The 18,478-nt window shown below is 52.7% G+C and overlaps 1 protein-coding gene across 6 annotated transcripts in view; it reads left to right on the top strand.

The window, feature by feature from the left end:
- The window catches only part of SARDH (sarcosine dehydrogenase), a 76,190-nt gene that overhangs the window by 6,435 nt on the left and 51,277 nt on the right, over window positions 1-18,478 (top strand). For all 6 annotated transcript variants that reach the window (NM_001131712.1, XM_054519373.2, XM_054519371.2 and 3 more), the window contains 6 exon segments: window positions 886-1,064; window positions 2,013-2,192; window positions 3,317-3,440; window positions 3,639-3,739; window positions 14,141-14,245; window positions 15,731-15,860. In NM_001131712.1, the coding sequence (NP_001125184.1) occupies window positions 886-1,064; window positions 2,013-2,192; window positions 3,317-3,440; window positions 3,639-3,739; window positions 14,141-14,245; window positions 15,731-15,860 (819 nt within the window).

Below are 18,478 nucleotides of genomic sequence, written 5' to 3'. Positions count from 1 at the left end.
ATTGAGGGTGAAGCAGACCTGTGTCCTCCATGAGCACTAGAGGCGTCTACAGTTCTCATTCTCCTAACTAACCAGTGGGCATATATTAAGTACCTATGGTGTGCATGTCCCAGGACAGCCAACCTTCTGCCTTCACCCTTTCAACCATGGGTGTCCTGGCAAACTGGATCTCCTGACCTGCAGTGTTGGCCAGTTCCTGTGGTATAAACACTCCCGCCTTAGCCAATAGCGAGCCACCAGTATGAGGTCACTGACTGTGGAGTTGGGAAGAGGTTTATCCCCGGGCTTCTGAGAGCTGATACGAGCCGGCTCCCACACACCACTGCTCCAACTCTTGCTCTTGCCTTCTCACTGGCCCTCTAGCTGGGCTGTCATAGCCTCTTCCCTGATGTTTCACCAGCCACACCCCTGGCCTGCCACCTCTCAGATTCAGCTGCTGGAGGACAGCCTTTGTCGGGGAGAGTGCAGATTTAGGCTTCATTCAGTAGTGGGTTGGTGTCTCTGTCCCCTCTTCACTCACCTGCCCTGTGACCTCGGCCACAGAACTGTTGGTGCCACTTGAACTTGATCTATAAGAGAATCACGCCCTCCTCATAGGGCATGACAGGCTTAGCACAGGGCTTGGCACACAGTAGGTGCTCCCAAAATGGGGGCCTTTGCCATGTCACTCTCTGAGATGCCCAAGGGTGGGACCTCCCTCACATTCATCTTGATCCGGTTATTTCCTGCTCAACAACCTCTCCAGGCCCCCCAGGTCCTGCAGAGAAACACCTTGCAGAGAAAGACACCCATGGTTGAATATCAGGGTATCCCCTGATATTCGTCTGGGGGGAAGGAGGTGTAGTCCACTCCCTGGGGAGTGATGGCACCCACCCTCCCGGACAGGCCTGCTGTGGCAGCTGCGGCCCAGTGACGTGGAGGTGGAGCTTCTGGCCCACACTCGGCGGGTGGTGAGCGGGGAGCTGGAGGAGGAGACGGGACTACACACGGGCTGGATCCAGAACGGGGGCCTCTTCATCGCGTCCAACCGGCAGCGCCTGGACGAGTACAAGAGGCTCATGTCGGTGTGTCCTTCACTGCGGGGGGCAAGGAGGGGGGCTTGGGTGGGTGGGTCCACTCCCTGGGGGGCCATATTGGTGGGTGCACCCCCTGTAGGGGGTAGGGTGGGCTCCCTGTGAGGGTGGAGGTACGCGGGGGGTTCATGTCCGTGTGCGCATCCCCTGCGGGAGGCTGGGGGTGGGGGGGCTCGTGCGGATGAGTCTGCCTCCTGCGGGGTCGGGGGTGGGGCTCGTGTCGGTGGGCACCCTTCTGCCGCGAGAGAAGAGGACACACCACAGGGAAGGAGCCCCGGCAGGAGACAGATCTGGGTTCCAGCCCTAGCGCTGCCCCTTGCTGGCTGTGCCACCTGGAGAAAGCGACTTTGCCAGGCTTCATTCAGAATTCCCAGACAGAGAATCTGATTGGCTCAGCTTTTGCCTGTCCCAGTGGTCCACGCCTGAGGACACTGATTGGCTGTTCTTGGGCCAATCAAATGTGGGGGCGTGGTCTATCTGTCAGTCTGAAACTGAGGATCTTGGCCTCTCTTGACAGCTGGTCTGACTGGGAAACCTCTCAGGCCCAAAGTATTAGACCTGTTGGGTTATTTATTTTATATAATAGACACTTTGTGCCAGGCACTGGTCTAAGTTCTTTGTCAATGACATACACTATTCTCACCCCCACTTCACCTGAGTGAGCCTGAAGCGACTTTGCCCCAGGTTGGTCACACAGCTGGTGAGGGTCGGATTGGCACAGGCAGCCTGGCCCCGGAGCCTGCCTCAATGCAGTATCCGCTGCTCCTTAACTCTTATGCTGAAGCGGATTCAAGGGACAGGCTCCGGGGGCGTGGGGACCGGCTAAGGCTTCTGGGAGAAAGTGAGGCTGGGGTTCGTGGTGGATGCCCAGTTGGGGAGGGGAGTGGCCCAGGGGTCTGCTCCCCATGGAGTCAGTTACCCTCCCCTGGGTCCCCCTAGCTGGGCAAGGCGTATGGCGTGGAATCCCATGTGCTGAGCCCGGCAGAGACCAAGACTCTGTACCCGCTGATGAATGTGGACGACCTCTACGGGACCCTGTATGTGCCGCACGACGGTACCATGGACCCCGCTGGTACCTGTACCACCCTCGCCAGGGCAGCTTCTGCCCGAGGAGCACAGGTACTGATGGCCGCCCAGCTCTGGGTCCCCTGTTCCCAGCCCACTCCTCCTGCCTTAGAACCCCGAGAGCAGAAGGCAAGAGAACAGGAGCCATTCTCTGACTGCTGTGTGACTTTGGGCCAGTGGGGACCTCTCTGAGCCTTCTGGTCCACTCCTGCCAAGGGGAGGCTATGCCTTCCGTCTGTTCACAGACATCAGGTCGTGCCGTGGGTGCACCCATTCCTCTGCTGCACAAGCAAATCGTCTCAAAAGCCCTTCCTTGTAATTTGTATCTGCGTTTATCTCAACTCCGCACATCATTGTAGAACAATTTTTTTTTTTAATTTTTTGAGACGGAATTTCGCTCTGTCGCCCAGGCTGGAGTACAGTGGCGCGGTCTCTGCTCACTGCAAGCTCCGCCTCCCAGGTTCATGCCATTCTCCTGCCTCAGCCTCCCGAGTAGCTGAGACTACAGGCACTCACCACCACGCCCTGCTAATTTTTTGTATTTTTAGTAGAGACGGGGTTTCACTGTGTTAGCCAGGATGGTCTCGATCTCCTGACCTCGTGATCCACCCGCCTCGGCCTCCAAAAGTGCTGGGACTGTAGGCGTGAGCCACCGCCCCTGGCCTGTAGAACAATTTTAAGAAGACACATCAGCACAAAAGAAGTCAAAATCACCCAGCAGTAACTAGTATTGACATTTTAGTATGTTTTACTCCAAATATTTTTCTATGGAAATTTATATGTATGCAAAATAGAACCAAGCGGTTGTTGTTTTGTGACTTTGTTTTTTTACCAAGCAGTAGACTGCAAACATCTTTCCATTAATCAAATATCTTGCCTTTTTAAAAAAAAAAAAAAGTCAGCTAATTTTTCACGTTATGAAAAGAGGGCTCCCCCCACAAGTCAAGTGAAAGAACTTGCCCAACTTTCAAGTTCTCCAAGTCAAGGCATGGGTATGGGTGGGTCTAGTTTTCTGGCGCTGTGGTCATCCTGTTTCCCTGACAGTGTTGCAGGGGGCCTGCTGCTAGCAGAAATACTGTCCCCAGCTCCCGTCTGGGAGGAGGGGTTGGTTGGAGCGGGGTGGTAAGCACCCCCAGGGAGTCCCGTGGGATTTTAGAAGCAGTTCCTCTCAATCCCAGGTCATTGAGAACTGCCCAGTGACCGGCATTCGTGTGTGGACGGATGATTTTGGGGTGCGGCGGGTCGCGGGTGTGGAGACTCAGCATGGTTCCATCCAGACACCCTGCGTGGTCAACTGTGCAGGTGGGAGTGGCATTTCTCCTGACTCCTGTGTGCCCGTGCTGGCTGCTCCCTAAACCTGCTCCCACCTCTGCAGGGCTTCTTTCTGGGGTGGGGAGCCCCTGCTAGGGCAGACAGGTCTGCAGAGGCAGCCTGTGCTCACCTGAGAGGCAGCTCCCACCAGGTGTCAGCAGAGCTGAGCTGTCTGTGCTCTGCCCGCAGGAGTGTGGGCAAGTGCTGTGGGCCGGATGGCTGGAGTCAAGGTCCCGCTGGTAGCCATGCACCATGCCTATGTCGTCACCGAGCGCATCGAGGGGATTCAGGTAGGTGGGCAGCCCCGGGTTCTGTGTCAGTCTGTGAGGGGCACAGAGACCTGGCTCTGAATCCCAGCTTGAACCCAGGTGGTGCGACCCTCATGGGTTCCCTCACTGCCCCAAGCCTCAGTCACCTCATCAGTGAAATGGGGATTGTAACACGGAGTGTTTCCGGGTGGTGTGAGGATTAAACTAGGTAGCACAGGTGTATCCCTGTCGGGGCTGACCCCCTTGTTCCTCAGGACCTGGCCTCTCTTTGATGCCCAGAACACAGTCCAGCCTGTCCTGCATGGTGCAGGCAGCCTAGCTTTTTGCCATGTTCTGTGCCCAGGAGTTTCAGGGAAGCCCCGAATGTTTGCATGCTCTCAGTGTGCCTGGGGTGCTTGTCTCAGAGGGTGCTGGTTCCTGGCATGAAGAACCTCTCTGAGAGCCTTCTGCCAAGGGAGGTTGGGGGCCTGGGTGCACCTGCTGGCACCTGGGGCTAGGTGCCTCCTGCCCTCTCTTCTCTCCTGTCCTCAACTCCTCCCTCCAGGGATGGTGGCTGGGAGCTTCCTGCCACCTTGTTACTGACTGTCCTCTTTCCATCCATTCATCATGCAACCCTCCCTTACTCATTCCTCTCTCTGTCCAGCCCTCTGTCTCTCCATCCGTCTCTCCATCCATCTACTCCTGTATCTATCCATGCCTTCTCCCATTTATTCCCTCATCCCTCTACCCATCTCCCTTCCCTTCATCCATTCCTCCCTTCATTCCCTCCCTCTATTCATCTTGCCATCTCTCCATCCATTCTTGCCTCCTCCATCTCTCCATCTATCTATTCATCTATTTATCCACATGTTCATCTGTCCATCCCTTCTTTCATATATCCTTCCGTCCACCCACCCACCTAAACTTCTACCCATCAATCCCTCCCTCCCTCCCTCTAGCCACTCATCTCTCCCTCTGCCCTTCCTCCAGCATCCACCCACATATTAATCCAACCATTCACATTCTATAGAACCCTCCCTGCATCAGACATTGATGGGGTGAGCTTGGTGTTTCAGGCCCTGTTCTAGAAGCTGTGGCCATAACACAGACAGAGACCTAGTTCTTGCTGGGCAGAGCTGAGGGGAGGTACAGACAAGTACATGTGCAATTCCAGAACATGCTGATAAGGGCTCTGATGGGGTCTCAGGGGCTATAGGAATTCCCAGCCCTAGTGGACCAGGGGAGGCTCCCTGGAGGAGGCGGCTGCATCTAGGTGAGGCTCTTGAGGGTGGCGTGGTGGACAAGGAGCGTGCACAGAGCATGGCCATTCAGAGAGCCAGGGCCAGAGGCTGTGGGGCGGGGTCAGTGTGAGAACAGACGGCCCTTGTTTAGAGTCAGGGCCAGTGAGAGGGAAGCCTGGGACCCTGAGCTGGGAGCCTTATCCCTGGGAGCTGCCCATCACCACCCTGTGCCAGCCTGGCTTCCCTACGGTCACCGGGGAGGTACCAGGCTTGGCTGCTTCATAGACCAGGGTGGTGAAGAGGGTGGTGAAATGGGGCCGGAACCTGGGTCCCAATGTGCTCCTGCCTGTGACTCCTGTGCACTGGACAAGCCACGCCCCACTGGACACAAGACCCCTCGTTCATAGAATGAGTCTATAGAATGAGCCGCTCACTGCAGGTGGCTGGTGCCATGTGCCGGGTTAGGGACTAAGTAGTCACACGGTGGGTGTCGGAGCTGAGTGCTGACGCCTCCTCCCTGGCTCCAGGTCCCTGGGGAGAGCCTCCTCCCCTAGGTGGTCACCAGGGGTCATGCTCAGGTCGCAGTGGACTCTGGGAGGGCGGGCAGAACTGTGTCCTGGGGCTTCAGGGAGGGTGGCCACAGAGTGTCCACCAAGCCCAGGACTGTGGCTCCATCCTCCATCCCTAATTCCTCCCAAGGCCTGCCTTTGAGGTGCCGTTCCAGGGAAGAAGCAAGGCAGAGTTGGCCTAGGTCCCTGCAGCTGCCCCCTCCTGTATATGTCAAAATTCAAGCGAAGCTAGGGGGTGTTACTTACAAAGCCAGTCCAGATCCCAGCATGCCTCTGGTACCAGAGCACAGGAAAAGGGCCATCAGCCCCAGCAGCTCTGAGACCTGGTAGGAGAAAAGTGGAGATCTGGGGCTTCGCACAAAGCCCCTCTAACACCTCTAACACCTGGCCATTTGCAGGTGTCTGGAAGTTGTCCCTTCCAGAGACTGCAGCTAGGCAGTTGGTGTGAATCTGAGGAAGGAGCCAGGCCGCTGGCCCTGACCTGCCCACCTGCTGTGGTCTGACCCTTGGATGGGCCACAGAACAAGCCAGGGGGCCCTCTCCTGTGTGCATGGCAGCTGTGCAGCCCATTTCTGTCTGCTCAGGAAGCTCCCCGGGCATGGCAGCCTCATGCAGCAGGACACTGTCCACCCTAATCAGACACAGCCACACATATCGGGGCCTGGGGGCTCCAGCTGGCAGGTGAGGGCTCAGGTCTCACGTGTGGTTCATCTTTCTTCTTGGGTGGCCGGAGGGCTGTGTGGCCCCAAGGACCTCCCTTTTCTGAGGATCTGTCTCAGGCCCGGGTCCTAGAGAGCTCTGCCCACAGCTTCCTTTGTGGCTAGGGCTCATCTCTTCCCTCTCTGAGCTATCATTAAAGCAGGTGGCTCGGGCGCTGTTAGGTGGTTTCACAATTGTGCTCCGGCGTACTTTTGCGGTGGCAAGGATCGGCTGTTCCATCCGTGGGCAGAGCTGTGGGTAACAGCCTGGGTGCTGGGTTTAAACACTGACTCCTCCATTACCCAGGCTGGGCAAGTCTGTCACTGCTCTGAGCCTTGGTTCCCTTTTCTGCAAAATGGGTCATAACCATCCCTACTGCCTCAGGCTGTGCTGCAGGAAGGACAGAGTGATGCAGCTGGGCGTGGTGCCTGGCATACAGCAGGTGCTCGTGAGGTGGTAGCTGTGTGATGACAAGGACAAGGACAGAGGGGTGTGGAGTCGTTGCCAGCTGGCGCTTCGGAGGAAGAGAACACGGAGGGCAGGAGCAATCAGGCAGGGATCAGATGGAAGAAAGAGGCAGGTGGAAGGCATGGGCTGAGGTCAGGAGGCAGGTAGTCAGTGGCACCAGGGCCAGACTGGGGACAGCCAGAGCAGAAGGCTGCTGCCTGGAGAGAAAGGCCAGGGCTCCACTGGACGCTGATGCTGAACTGGGCACTCCACTGGGTGCTCAGAGGCAGCAGGATCTGTGCAAGGGGCAGGAAAGTCCAGACATGGATCCTGCTGGGACAAACGTCAGGGGCTTCCCTGGCCACCAGGTGTCCCCACTGTCCTGCTCTATGGAACTCTGGGGCTGGCTTTGTTTTTAGAGTAGTAGTGCTAGTAGAGGTAAGGATATAACTATCATCATTATTATTATTATTGTTATTATTTGAGACAGGGTCTCACTCTGTTTCCCAGGCTGGAGTGCAGTGGCATGATCATAGCTCACTGCAGCCTCGACCTCCTGGGCTCAAGCAGTCCTCCCACCTCTGCCTCCCGAGTAGCTGGGACTACAGGCATGTGCCACCACTCCTGGCTAATTTTTGTATTTTTTATAGAGGTGGGGTTTTGCTATGCTGCCCAGACTTGTCTCAAACTGCTCAAGTGATCCTCCTGCCTCAGCCTCCTAAAGTCCTGGGATTACAGGTGTGAGCCACCTCACCTGGCTATTATTTTTAAACAGTGCTCAGTTACTGGGAACTTCTATGTGCCGCCTGACAATGATACCCTGGTGCAGATATTCTCATTCCAATGAACAGGACTTCTGGGATCCTGGCGGAGAGGGAGGGAGCATCTGCCAGAATGTCCCTTCTGGTCTCTGCACATCCCCTTTCCTGCTCTCAGAGACGGGACAGCGGTCATATCTCCCTGTGCTCATCTCGAGTTTGGGGGCAGGTGACAGAGGGATTGAGAGAAGGCTGTTCCTTGCGTGCAGAGGAGCCACAGTGGAGGTGGACGCCATGCCTGCTTGCTTTCTAAACAGTGTTGTTTGGTTTGGTTTGTTTATTGGTTAAATCAGTAGTTCCTGTCTGCAATATTATGATTATGTAAACATTGCTTTTTCTTTTTTTTAAGACAGAGTTTCACTTTGTTGCCCAGGCTGGAGTACAGTGGCACAGTCTCGGCTCACTGCAACCTCTGCCTCCCGGGTTCAAGCAATTCTCGTGCCTCAGCCTCCCATGTAGCTGGGATTAAAGGTGCCCGTCACCACGCCCGGCTGATTTTTTTTTTTTTGTATTTTAGTAGAGACGGAGTTTCACCATGTTGCCAAGGCTGGTCTCGAAATCCTGAGCTCAGGCAATCCGCCCATCTCGGCCTTCCAAAGTGCTAGGATTACAGGCGTGAGCCAACATGCCCAGCTGATTATGTAAACATTGTTAATACCTGAGCAAGTAGTGTCCAACTTTTTGTGTTTCTTGGAGTTATTAATAGTTTTTGTCCCAGCTGCTCAGTTTCTTCTGTAACTGTTACGTGTGTGTGTAACATTATCTTCACGCCCCAAAACCCATACCTGTTTTCAATCACTCCCCATTTCCCACCCTATCCCCAGACTTAGGCAATCCCAAATCTGATTTCTGCCTCGATGGAGTTTCCTATTCTGGACGTTTAGTATAAATGGAATCACGCGATGTCTGGCTTCTTTCCAGTGTTGTGTTTTCACGGTTTGTCCGTGTAGTATATGTATCAGTATTTCATTCTTTTTTGCAGCTGAATAATACTCCATTGTATGGATACAATGCACTTCATCCATTCACCCACTGGTGGACATTTGGTGTTTCTCGTTTCTGGTTATTTTGAATAGTGCTGCAGTGAACATCCATATGCACGTTTTTGTGGGGACCTATGTTGTTATTTCTCTTGAGTTTATACAAGTTGAGCACCCCAAATCCGAAAATCCAAAATGCTCCCAAATCCAACACTTTTTGAGCACTAACATGATGCTCAAAGGAAATGCTCACTGGAGTATTTTGGATTTTGATTTTTGGTTTGGGGATGCTCAACAGTTAAGTATAATGCAAATATCCAAAATCCAAAAAAATTAAACATGTGAAACACTGCTGGTCCCAAGCATTTCAGATAAGGAATACTCAATCTATACATTGGAGTGGAATTACTGAGTCATATGGTAACTCTATTTAACATTTCAACGAACTATCAGACTATTTTCCAAAGAAGCTGCACCATTTTACACTCCCACCATTGAGGTACACAGAGGGGTTCCAGTTCCCTTCCATCCTCACCAACTCTTGTTATTTTTTGTCTTTTTTTATGCCAGTCATCCTAGAAGGTGTGAGGTGGTGTCTCACCGTGGGTTTGATTTGCATTTCCCTAATGACTAATGATGTGGAGCATCATTTCATGTGCTTACTGACTATTTGTATATCTTCTTTGGAGAAATGTTTACTCAGACACTTTGCCCATTTAAAAATAGGGTTACTTATCTTTTTATTGAGTTGTAGGAGTTCCTTAAATATTCTGGATACAGGTCCTTTATTACATATATGATTTATGAACAATTTCTTCCATTTAGTAGTTGAAACTTCTATTCAGTGGTTGTCTTTTCGCTTTCTTTTTTCCCCCCAGAATCCAGAAGTCATTACAAATCACTTTCTTATGGTACAGTTTGTAGCACAAGTTTTAAATTTTAATAATGTCCAATTCATCTCTTTTTTTCCCCTTTTGTCATTTGTGCTCTTGGTGTCATATTTAAAAAGACATTTCCCAACCCAAGACTATAAAGATTTACTTCTAATATTTTCTTCTAAGGCTTTTATAGTTTTAGCTCTTATACTTATGTCTGTAATCCATCTCGAGTTAAATTTTGTGCATGGTGTGAGGTAGGGATCCAACTGTATTCTTTTGCATGTGGCTATCCAGTTGGCCCAGCAACATTTTTTGCAAAGTCTGCTTTCCCCCAAGGAATTGTCTTAGTGCCCTTGTTGAAAATCAATTGACTCTGAAGAAGAAGGTTTATTTCTTGACTCTCAATTCTAATCCATTGATCTGTAGGTCTATCCTTATTTAGTATCTCACTGTCTTGATTATGTAGCTTTGCAGTAAGTTTGGAATCAAGAAGTGTGAATCCTCCAACTTTGTTTTTCCTTTTCAAAATTCTTTTGAGTATTCTTGGTCCCTTGCATCTCTGTATGAACTTTAGGGTCAGCTATTTAATTTCTTCAAAGAAACTAGCTGAGATTCTGACAGGCATTGTGTTGAAGCTATAGATCAATTTGGGGTGTGTCATCACCTTAACAAAAATAAGTCTTTCATTTCATGAACATGAGATGTCTTTCTATTTATTTAGGTCTTCTTTAATTTCTTTCAAAAGTATTTTCTAGTTTTTAGAGTACAAGTTTTGCAATTCTTTTGTCAAATTTGTTCCTAAGCATATTTATTATTTTTTATGATACTGTAAATGAAATTATTTCTTAACTTCCTTTTCAGATTATTCAATGCTAGTGTGTAGAAATACATTAGTTTTTTGGCTGAGCCCAGTGGCTCACGACTATAATCCCAGCACTTTGGGAAGCTGAGGTGGGTGGACTGCTTGAGGTCAGGAGTTCGAGACCAGCCTGGCCAACATGGTGAAACCCTGTCTTTACTAAAAATATAAAAATTAGTCAGGCGTGGTGGCACATGCCTGTAATCCCAGCTACTGGTAGGCTGAGGCAGGAGAATCACTTGAACCCAGGAGGTGGAGGTTGCAGTGAGTTGAGATGGCACCACTGCACTCTAGCCTGGGCAATAGAGCAAGACTCTGTCAGAAAGAAAGAGAGAAAGAGAGAGAGAGAGAGAGAGCTAGTAGTTTTTTAGTGGTTTCCTTAGGATTTTATATATACAAGACCTTGTTATCTGCAAATAGGAATATTTTTACTTCTTCTTTTTCAATCTGGGTGCCTTTTATTACTTTTGCTGCCTAATTGCTGCCCTGGCTAAAACCTCCAATGTAATGTTGGGTAGAAGGGGTAAGAATGGATATCCTTCTCTTATTCCTGATCTTGGGGAGAAATCAGCCATCCTGCTTCCTTGAAGTATGACATTCGCTGTGGGTTTTTGTAGATATCTTTCAGCACTTTGAGGAAATTCCCTTCTTCCAAGTTTGTTAAGTGTTTGTTGAGGCTTTTTTAAAAAAAGATCATTAAAGATGTTGGATTCTGTCAAATGCTTCTTACGCATCTACTGGGATGATTATGTGGTTTTTGTCCTGTACTTTGTTGATGTGGTGTATTCTATTGATTGGTTTTCATACATTATACCAAACTTGCATTCTTAGGATAAATTCCAGTTGGCCATGGTGTTTTGTTTTGTTTTGTGTTTTTGAGATAGAGTGAAACTCTGTTGCCTAGGCTGGAGTGCAGTGGTGTGATCTTGGCTTACTGCAACTTTTGCTTCCTGGGTTCAAGCAAATTCTCCTGCCTCACCCTTCTGAGTAGCTGGGATTACAGGCATGTGCCACGACACCCAGCTGATTTTTGTATTTTTAGTAGAGATGGGGTTTCACCATGTTGCCAAGGCTGGTCTTGAACTCCTGACCTCAAGTGACCCTCCTGCCTCGGCTTCCCAAAATGCTGGGATTACAGGCATGAGCCACCACGTCCAGTCTGGCCATGGTGTATCATCCCTTTTATATATTGCTGGATTCAGTTTGCTATTGTTTTGTTGAGGATATTTGCATGTGTATACATAACTGTCACTGTTTTTCTCCAGTTGTGTCAAGGGATCTGTCAAACATATTGATACTATTGATACTATTTTCTGAATACGCACAGACATCAAATAAACCACCTAACGCCTCTAAGTCCCATCTCCCTCCCCTGGAGGACTTCCTGCTGCCTTCAGATCTTCCGCTCCCTTTCAGACTGACCGCTGCGTGGTCTAAGCTGTCACTCCAGGGCCTTCTTCACGCCTCCCCACTGGAGCCATGGCTTTCACTCCTTCTGGGCTTATTTTCCTCCTTTTGTCACAGCGTGTTCTCTGGCTGTTTACTGCAAAGGAGTATGTGAGAAGTACGTGTTTTGTGTCCACGAATGTCTGAAAAAGCCTTTATTCTTTTCTTACACTTGGTTGATGGCTTGACGGGATCTAGAATTCTGTGCTGAAAATCATCCATTAGACGTTTGAAGAGTTTGCTCCATGTCTTCCAGCCTCCAGTGATGCGGTCCCCTGTTGATGGCCCTCCTGGCCACCCGGTGTTGTGATGTTTCCCACGGCGTGGCCTTGGGGCAGGCCTCTGTCCAGACCCAGGGCTTGGTGGGCACTCTTGGGCCCTTCCATATGAATGCGTGATTTTCAATCGGAGGACTCTTCTTGGATTGTTGCTTGGACATTTTTCTCGACTCCATTTTTCTCTGTCTTCTCTTTCTGGAACCCCTGTAAAATGGACGTTGAACTTTCAAGATGGACCTTCTGATTTTCGTATTTTTTTCCACTCCTGATTTCTGTTTTGTTGTCTTTTTCTTTTAGCCTAGTTGCTGGATGATGGTCCCAGCCTTATCTGGCCCTTCCGTTGAATTTTAAATTTTGACTATCATATCTCGTTTAAAGACCTCTTTCTTCGTCTTAGATTCCTTTTTCATAGCACTGTCTTTCACTCTGATACAGTTTGGCTGTGTCCCACCCAAAGCTCACCTTGAATCGTAATGATCCCCATGTGTCAAGGGTGGGGCCAGGTGGAGATAATTGAATCATGGGGTGGTTTCCCCCATACTGTTCTCATGGTAGGGAATAAGTCTCAGGAGATCTGATGGTTTTATAAAGGGAGTTCCCCTGCACATGCTCTCTCTCTTTCCTGCTGCCATGTAAGACATGCCTTTGCTCCTCATTTGCCTTCCACCATGATTATGAGGCCTCCTCAGCCATGTGGAACTGTGAGTCCATTAAACCTCTTTCCTGTATAAATTACCCAGTCTTGGGTATGTCTTTATTAGCAGTGTGAGAACACACTAATACACCATCTTCTTGTGTTCCCGATGTTCTTGTTGTGGTTTGTGGTTATTTATTTATGAGACGGAGTTTCACTGTTGTTGCCCAGGCTGGAGTGCAATGGCGCAATCTTGGCTCACTGCAACCTTCACCTCCCAGGTTCAAGCCATTCTCGTGTCTCAGCCTCCTGAGTAGCTGGGATTACAGCCACGCGCCACCATGGCCAGTTATTTTTTTGTATTTTCAGTAGAGATGGGGTTTCACCATGTTGGCCAGGCTGATTTCGAACTCCTGACCTCAGGTGATCCACCCGCCTTGGCCTCCCAAAGTGCTGGGATTACAGGCGTGAGCCACTGTGCCTGGTCTGTGGTTTTATTTATTTATTTATTTATTTATTTATTTATTTTGAGACAGAGTCTCGCTCTGTCACCCAGGCTGGAGTGCAGTGACACGATCTCGGCTCACTGCAAGCTCCTCCTGCTGGGTTCACGCCATTCTCCTGCCTCAGCCTCCCGAATAGCTGGGACTACAGGCATCCGCCACCACACCTGGCTAATTTTTTGTATTTTTAGTAGAGACGAGGTTTCACTGTATTAGCCAGGATGGTCTTGATTTCCTGAACTCGTGATCTGCCCGCCTCAGCCTCTCAAAGTGCTGGGATTACAGGTGTGAGCCACCGTGCCTGGCCCTGTGGTTTTATTTTTATGAGAGAGTGAGCAGCAGTCTGATTGGAGGCTTGGAGGGGAGGACTGGAAAGCCTCTCAGGAAGGTTGGGCAGCAAGCCCTTTGCTTTTAGAGGGACCCTGGTGTCAGCATCTCAAGCCTTCCCTGGGCCTCTCAGTGTCTCACAGAAGAGTCTCCAATCTGCTTCTGGGGTGGGGGGGTGAGGGGATGGCAGCCCACTCTCCCCACGTCTGGAGCCTCTCAGGACCCACCTCTCCAGAGGAAGATCCTTCCATACATGAGCAAGCGCATCACCCCCTGCAGAGGGACCTGGGGTGGCTCTGAAGATTCAAGAGGAGGCAGGAGGGGCACACTGGCTTGCCTTGCTCAGTCTCCCTCTCCTCCAGGCCCAGCTAAGGCTCACCCCTCCTCCATCCACTCTGCATCCTCCAGGGTTGGTTGGAATCTCCCATCCTCTGCTGTCGCCTCTGCCTGTTCTCTCATCTTTGTGGGTTATATGTTTTGCTTCCCTCCCTCCCTCGCTCTCTTCCTCGATCCATTCCTTCTTCCTTCTTCCCCTTTTGCTGTTATTTTATGGGATTTGGGGAAGGAGAGGCTTGAATGGCAGTGACCTGTTCACCGTGTGTAACTTGAGGCCCCATGTCCACTCTGTCCTCAGGGTCCTACAATGAGAAGGACCATCTCGAGCCTGTGACCCTGGGTGGAGGTGCTGGCCCACCACGGGGCATGGGGAACCAAGTCCCCACCCGGTTCTGGCTGATGCCAAGGCCTCTCTCTCTGCCTTCCAGAACATGCCCAACGTCCGTGATCACGATGCCTCTGTCTACCTCCGCCTCCAAGGGGATGCCTTGTCTGTGGGTGGCTATGAGGCCAACCCCATCTTTTGGGAGAAGGTAAGATGCCAGGGCCCTGGGATAATGGGAGGGAGTTGGGGCTGCATCTCAGCATGGAGAAGGCCTCTTTCAGGAAGTCCACCCTCCTGAAGCTCCTCAGAGGCACACCCGAGAAGTGGCCAGTCCCCTGGCCCCACCAAGCTCAAAGCCATCTTGCTCTTACCCTGACAGTCCTGGCAGGCAGTGAAATACAGAACCAGGGCAGCTGGAGCTCAAAACATCAACAGTGAAGGGCTGTGCAGTGTGGAGTGGTGACCTCAGAAGGGCATGAGAGCACACAAGTCCCATGTCCTTCAGCAAATGACACTGCCCTCTCGGCCAGCTGCTACAGCGGCATTTCCCCTGGCCTGAGCTGTTCCCCGGGCAGCTTCTGGGGTTAGGGCAGCCCTGCAGCCCTGTTCTATGTGTATATGCATTTAGTCTACACATGGAATGACTGGGCGGCTACTTTGGGCTAAAAACTGTTTTAATTTCTGGAGAAAGAGGGAAACTAAGATAAAAGTCCCTGACTCTGGGTGCCTATATTTTGGTGGGGAGACATACAATAAACAAACAAATGGCTGGGCAAGATTACAAGGCTCACACCTGTAATCCCAGCACTTTGGGAGGCTGAGGTGGGTGGATCACCTGAGATCAGGAGTTTGAGGCCAGCCTGGCCAACATGGTGAAATTCCGTCTCTACTAAAAATACAAAAATTAGCCAGGCATGGTGGCAGGCACCTGTAATCCCAGCTACTTGGGAGGCTGAGGCGGGAGAATCACTTGAACCCGGGAGATGGAGGTTGCAGTGAGCCAAGATCGCACCACTTTACTCCAGTCTGGGCGACAGAGTGAGACTCTGTTTCAAACAAACAAACAGACAAACAAACAAACAAGGAATGAAATTCTGGAAGATGTTTGTGCACTGAATAAAATTAGCAGGTTAAGGATCAGCCTAGAGAGACTGGAGCAGAAGGATATCTTTTAGATGGGTGGTCAGGGCAGGGTTTTTCAGGGAGGGGACATCCAAGCAGAGCCCTGTACTGAGGCAACAAGCTAGCATGCCAGGTCTGGGCGAAGAACTGCCCCAGTGAGGGGTGAAGGCCTTGAGCTCACACAAGCTTGCTCTTCCCAAAGAGCTGCAAGAAGGTCAGGGTGGCGGGCCTAGTGGTAGAGGTAGGCAGGCTGGCACATGGCATACAGGGCTTTGGGGCCATCGTGAGCCGCAGGGGGCCAGAGGAGGCTTGTGAGTAGGGAAAGGGCATGGCGGGATCTAGGGGAGTGGGTGGAGGCCTGGGCTGGGGTGGGGAGGGGGAGCAGACAGACCTTGCCGATAGGTTGGTGGGTCGGGGAGACAAAGGGCCGGGACGTGTGGGTGGCCACCAGCCCTCTAACGCATCTGATTCAGCAGAGGCTGGCCTGGCAGCCGTTACAAGGCAGGTTTGGCATGGGGATGCGTGGCCTTCTTGGGGACAAAGGAGATGTCCCCCTGCCCTGCCTTGGCAGGTGTCAGACAAGTTTGCCTTCGGCCTCTTTGACCTGGACTGGGAGGTGTTCACCCAGCACATTGAAGGCGCCATCAACAGGGTCCCCGTGCTGGAGAAGACAGGAATCAAGTCCACGGTCTGCGGCCCTGGTGAGTGAGAGCCTCAGAGCTGGGGTGGGCGTCCGTGGGTCCTTTGGTCTGACAACCGTTAGTAGTGATGCCCCGTGAGGCCAACCTGTGTCACGCAGGGGACCCAGGGCTGTCACCAGGCCCTCTCGCTGCACGGCTCCAGCAGCCCTGGGTGCTAGGTGTGGCCTTTATTCCTCTCTACGGGTGAGAGGCCTGGGCTTCACGAGGGCTGTCATCTGCCCCAAGCACGAGGCCAGGGCCTCCTCCTGCCTCAAGGGTGGCTTGTCCTGGCTTCCCCACCTGGGCTTCTTCATCCCTAGACTCGATTTGTCCCTGGAATTCTGTGTCTTCATCTGTAAAATGGGAAGAGCGGGCCACATCCCAGCACCCTGTGAGGCTGAGGGAGGAATGGAAAGGCTGAGACCTTCCCTGATGAGAGGCTTATACAGCTGTGAGTCCCAGTTCTGCCTCCAGCCCCAGCCCCCACCACTCCCAGAGAGCACTGCCCTGGCCAGGACCCCATGCTGCTGGCCTCCCCACTGTTCTTGGCGGCTTGCACCTGGAGGCCAGCTCAGCGGGGGATGGCTCTTGTGCCAAGATTCCCCTAACTCCGGCCCTCCTTGCTAGCCCCAGGAGAACTTAGCTGGAGGAGGCTGGAGCAAAAAGGTGGGCTCAGCTCCCAGATGCCCCACGTGGGTCATCCGCAGTGCAGCTCAGCCCCACCCCACCCTGCTGGCCTGGGGAGCCCGGAAGGCTCTGCCCCGGGGGGCGGGTGTGGGGCTGAGGCTGCTGGCCTGGGCCCTGGCAAAGGTGCACTCTCTGGGAAGCAGGAGAGGCTGCAGCTGACCTTGGCACCCCGGTGTTTATAACCATGGGACTTTGAGCCAGACGTCCCTGAGTTGAGTGTGGGGCAGCCCAGGAGCTACCGGTGACCCCAGAGCACCAGCATTCCTTCATGAGGGCATTTATTCTACATCAGGTGGCACTTCATCTGTGCCGGAGGCAGGCACGCTCAGGGCCAGCGCCCTCCTTCTGGCAGGGGAGACCCAATGCAAGTCACTGATCACAGCCCGTGGGTGGGTGCTCTGACAGGAGGCATGGGGTGACTGGGTGGCCACAGCCTGAGGACACAGATGGGCGGCCGGGAGGAGGGGCAGCCTAGCCCAGGCCCTGGAGGGCGAGTCGGCGCTGGGCCTGCCGCGGATACGCGATCTGGGCGGGGGAGCACCAGGTGGGCACAGAGAATCCCCCACATCGGGGTTCCGGCAGAATCACACGGTGTTCCCCACTGCTTCCTGGTAGGGGGAGCTCTGGCCCCGCTTCAGGGCTGGGAGAGAGGTTCAGGAAGACACAGTGTTGCCCCCAGGGAAACTTTGTGTCAGAAGCCCGGTGAGTCCCTCCGCGCCTTTAGTGAAGGGCACTGGAGTGGGTGCATCTGTGAGATGGTGACGGAGCACCGACTAGACAGGGTAGCCTAGGGACTAGAAGCCACAGGGGCGGTGCAGGCACGGGCCAGGCCCAGCAGCTGTAGAGAGCATTTGAGTAGAGGTGGGCGGCACGAAGCAGGGAGCCCAGGGACTTCCACGGGCCATGCAGGGAGCGGACGAGGGCCCTAAAGACAGGGAAGAGTGCCAACACAGAAGGGCTGTGGCCCACCGGGGAGTCCAGCCCCCTCTGTCCTGGCACGCTCAGCATCTGTTCAGCTGTTGGCAGGGGCTACTTTAATGGATTCGACTCCTGTGGGAGCCTTTGGTGTGAAGTGCAGCCCTGGGGAGAAGCAGATGGAGCCCCAGGGGCAGGGGCAGCGATAGGGTGGGAGCACACCCCTGAGACGCCCCACCCCCCCGCCCCCCAGCTTGCGTGGGTCTGGCAGCGAGAAACACAGGCCCGGAAGAATCCCAGGGGCACAGATAACCCCAGGCGTCTCTCTGTCTCTCTCTATCTTTCTCTTCCTCTCTCTCGTTTTAATTAGCCTGGGGAGCTGGTACTCCCCACGAAGCCCTATTTTGGGGAAGATGTGCAGGCAAGGACATCTTGGATCTGGTCTGTCAGCTGGATGGGAGACTCGTGGGGAATCAGCATTTCTCCTTGCCAGGCACGGCCAATGGCCTTTGACCTCCAGGAAAGAGCAGGGAAGTCCCAGGCCCCCGTGACTTAGGGAGTGCCTCAGAGGGCAGGCAGAGCTCTCATTCCAGCATGGTGGAGCTCACCATGGCCTGGCCCTTGGCCATGCTGCCTGGAGGTCCCATGTGTCCTCGGGTTGCTCAACCTGCCTGAGTCATTTGTGAAACATCCAAGAGACCCTTGTTCCCTGCAGCTGCCCCTCCACTAGCTCTTCTTAACGCTCCCCACAGATTCCCTGTGAGGTTGTTCAGAGCTTCTTTCCTGTCCTCCCTGGGCCTGGAAATAGTTCCAGCCCTCCCAAGCTGCTCCCTGGGCCATCCCCAAACCCAGCCCAGGTTACCTCCCCCACCACCTTTCTTTAAAGGTCTTGCTGTGTTACCCAGGCTGGAGAGCAGTGGTGCGATTTTGACTCCCTGCAGCCTCCACCTCCTGGGCTCAAGCCATCCTCCCTTCTCCGCCTCCTGAGTAGCTAGAACTACAGGCTCGCTCCACCACATCCGGCTAATTTTTAAATT

This window comes from Pongo abelii, chromosome 13, assembly GCF_028885655.2.
Source record: "Pongo abelii isolate AG06213 chromosome 13, NHGRI_mPonAbe1-v2.0_pri, whole genome shotgun sequence".
Taxonomy (NCBI): domain Eukaryota; kingdom Metazoa; phylum Chordata; class Mammalia; order Primates; family Hominidae; genus Pongo; species Pongo abelii.
This window is presented reverse-complemented; position numbering and strand designations above follow the sequence as displayed.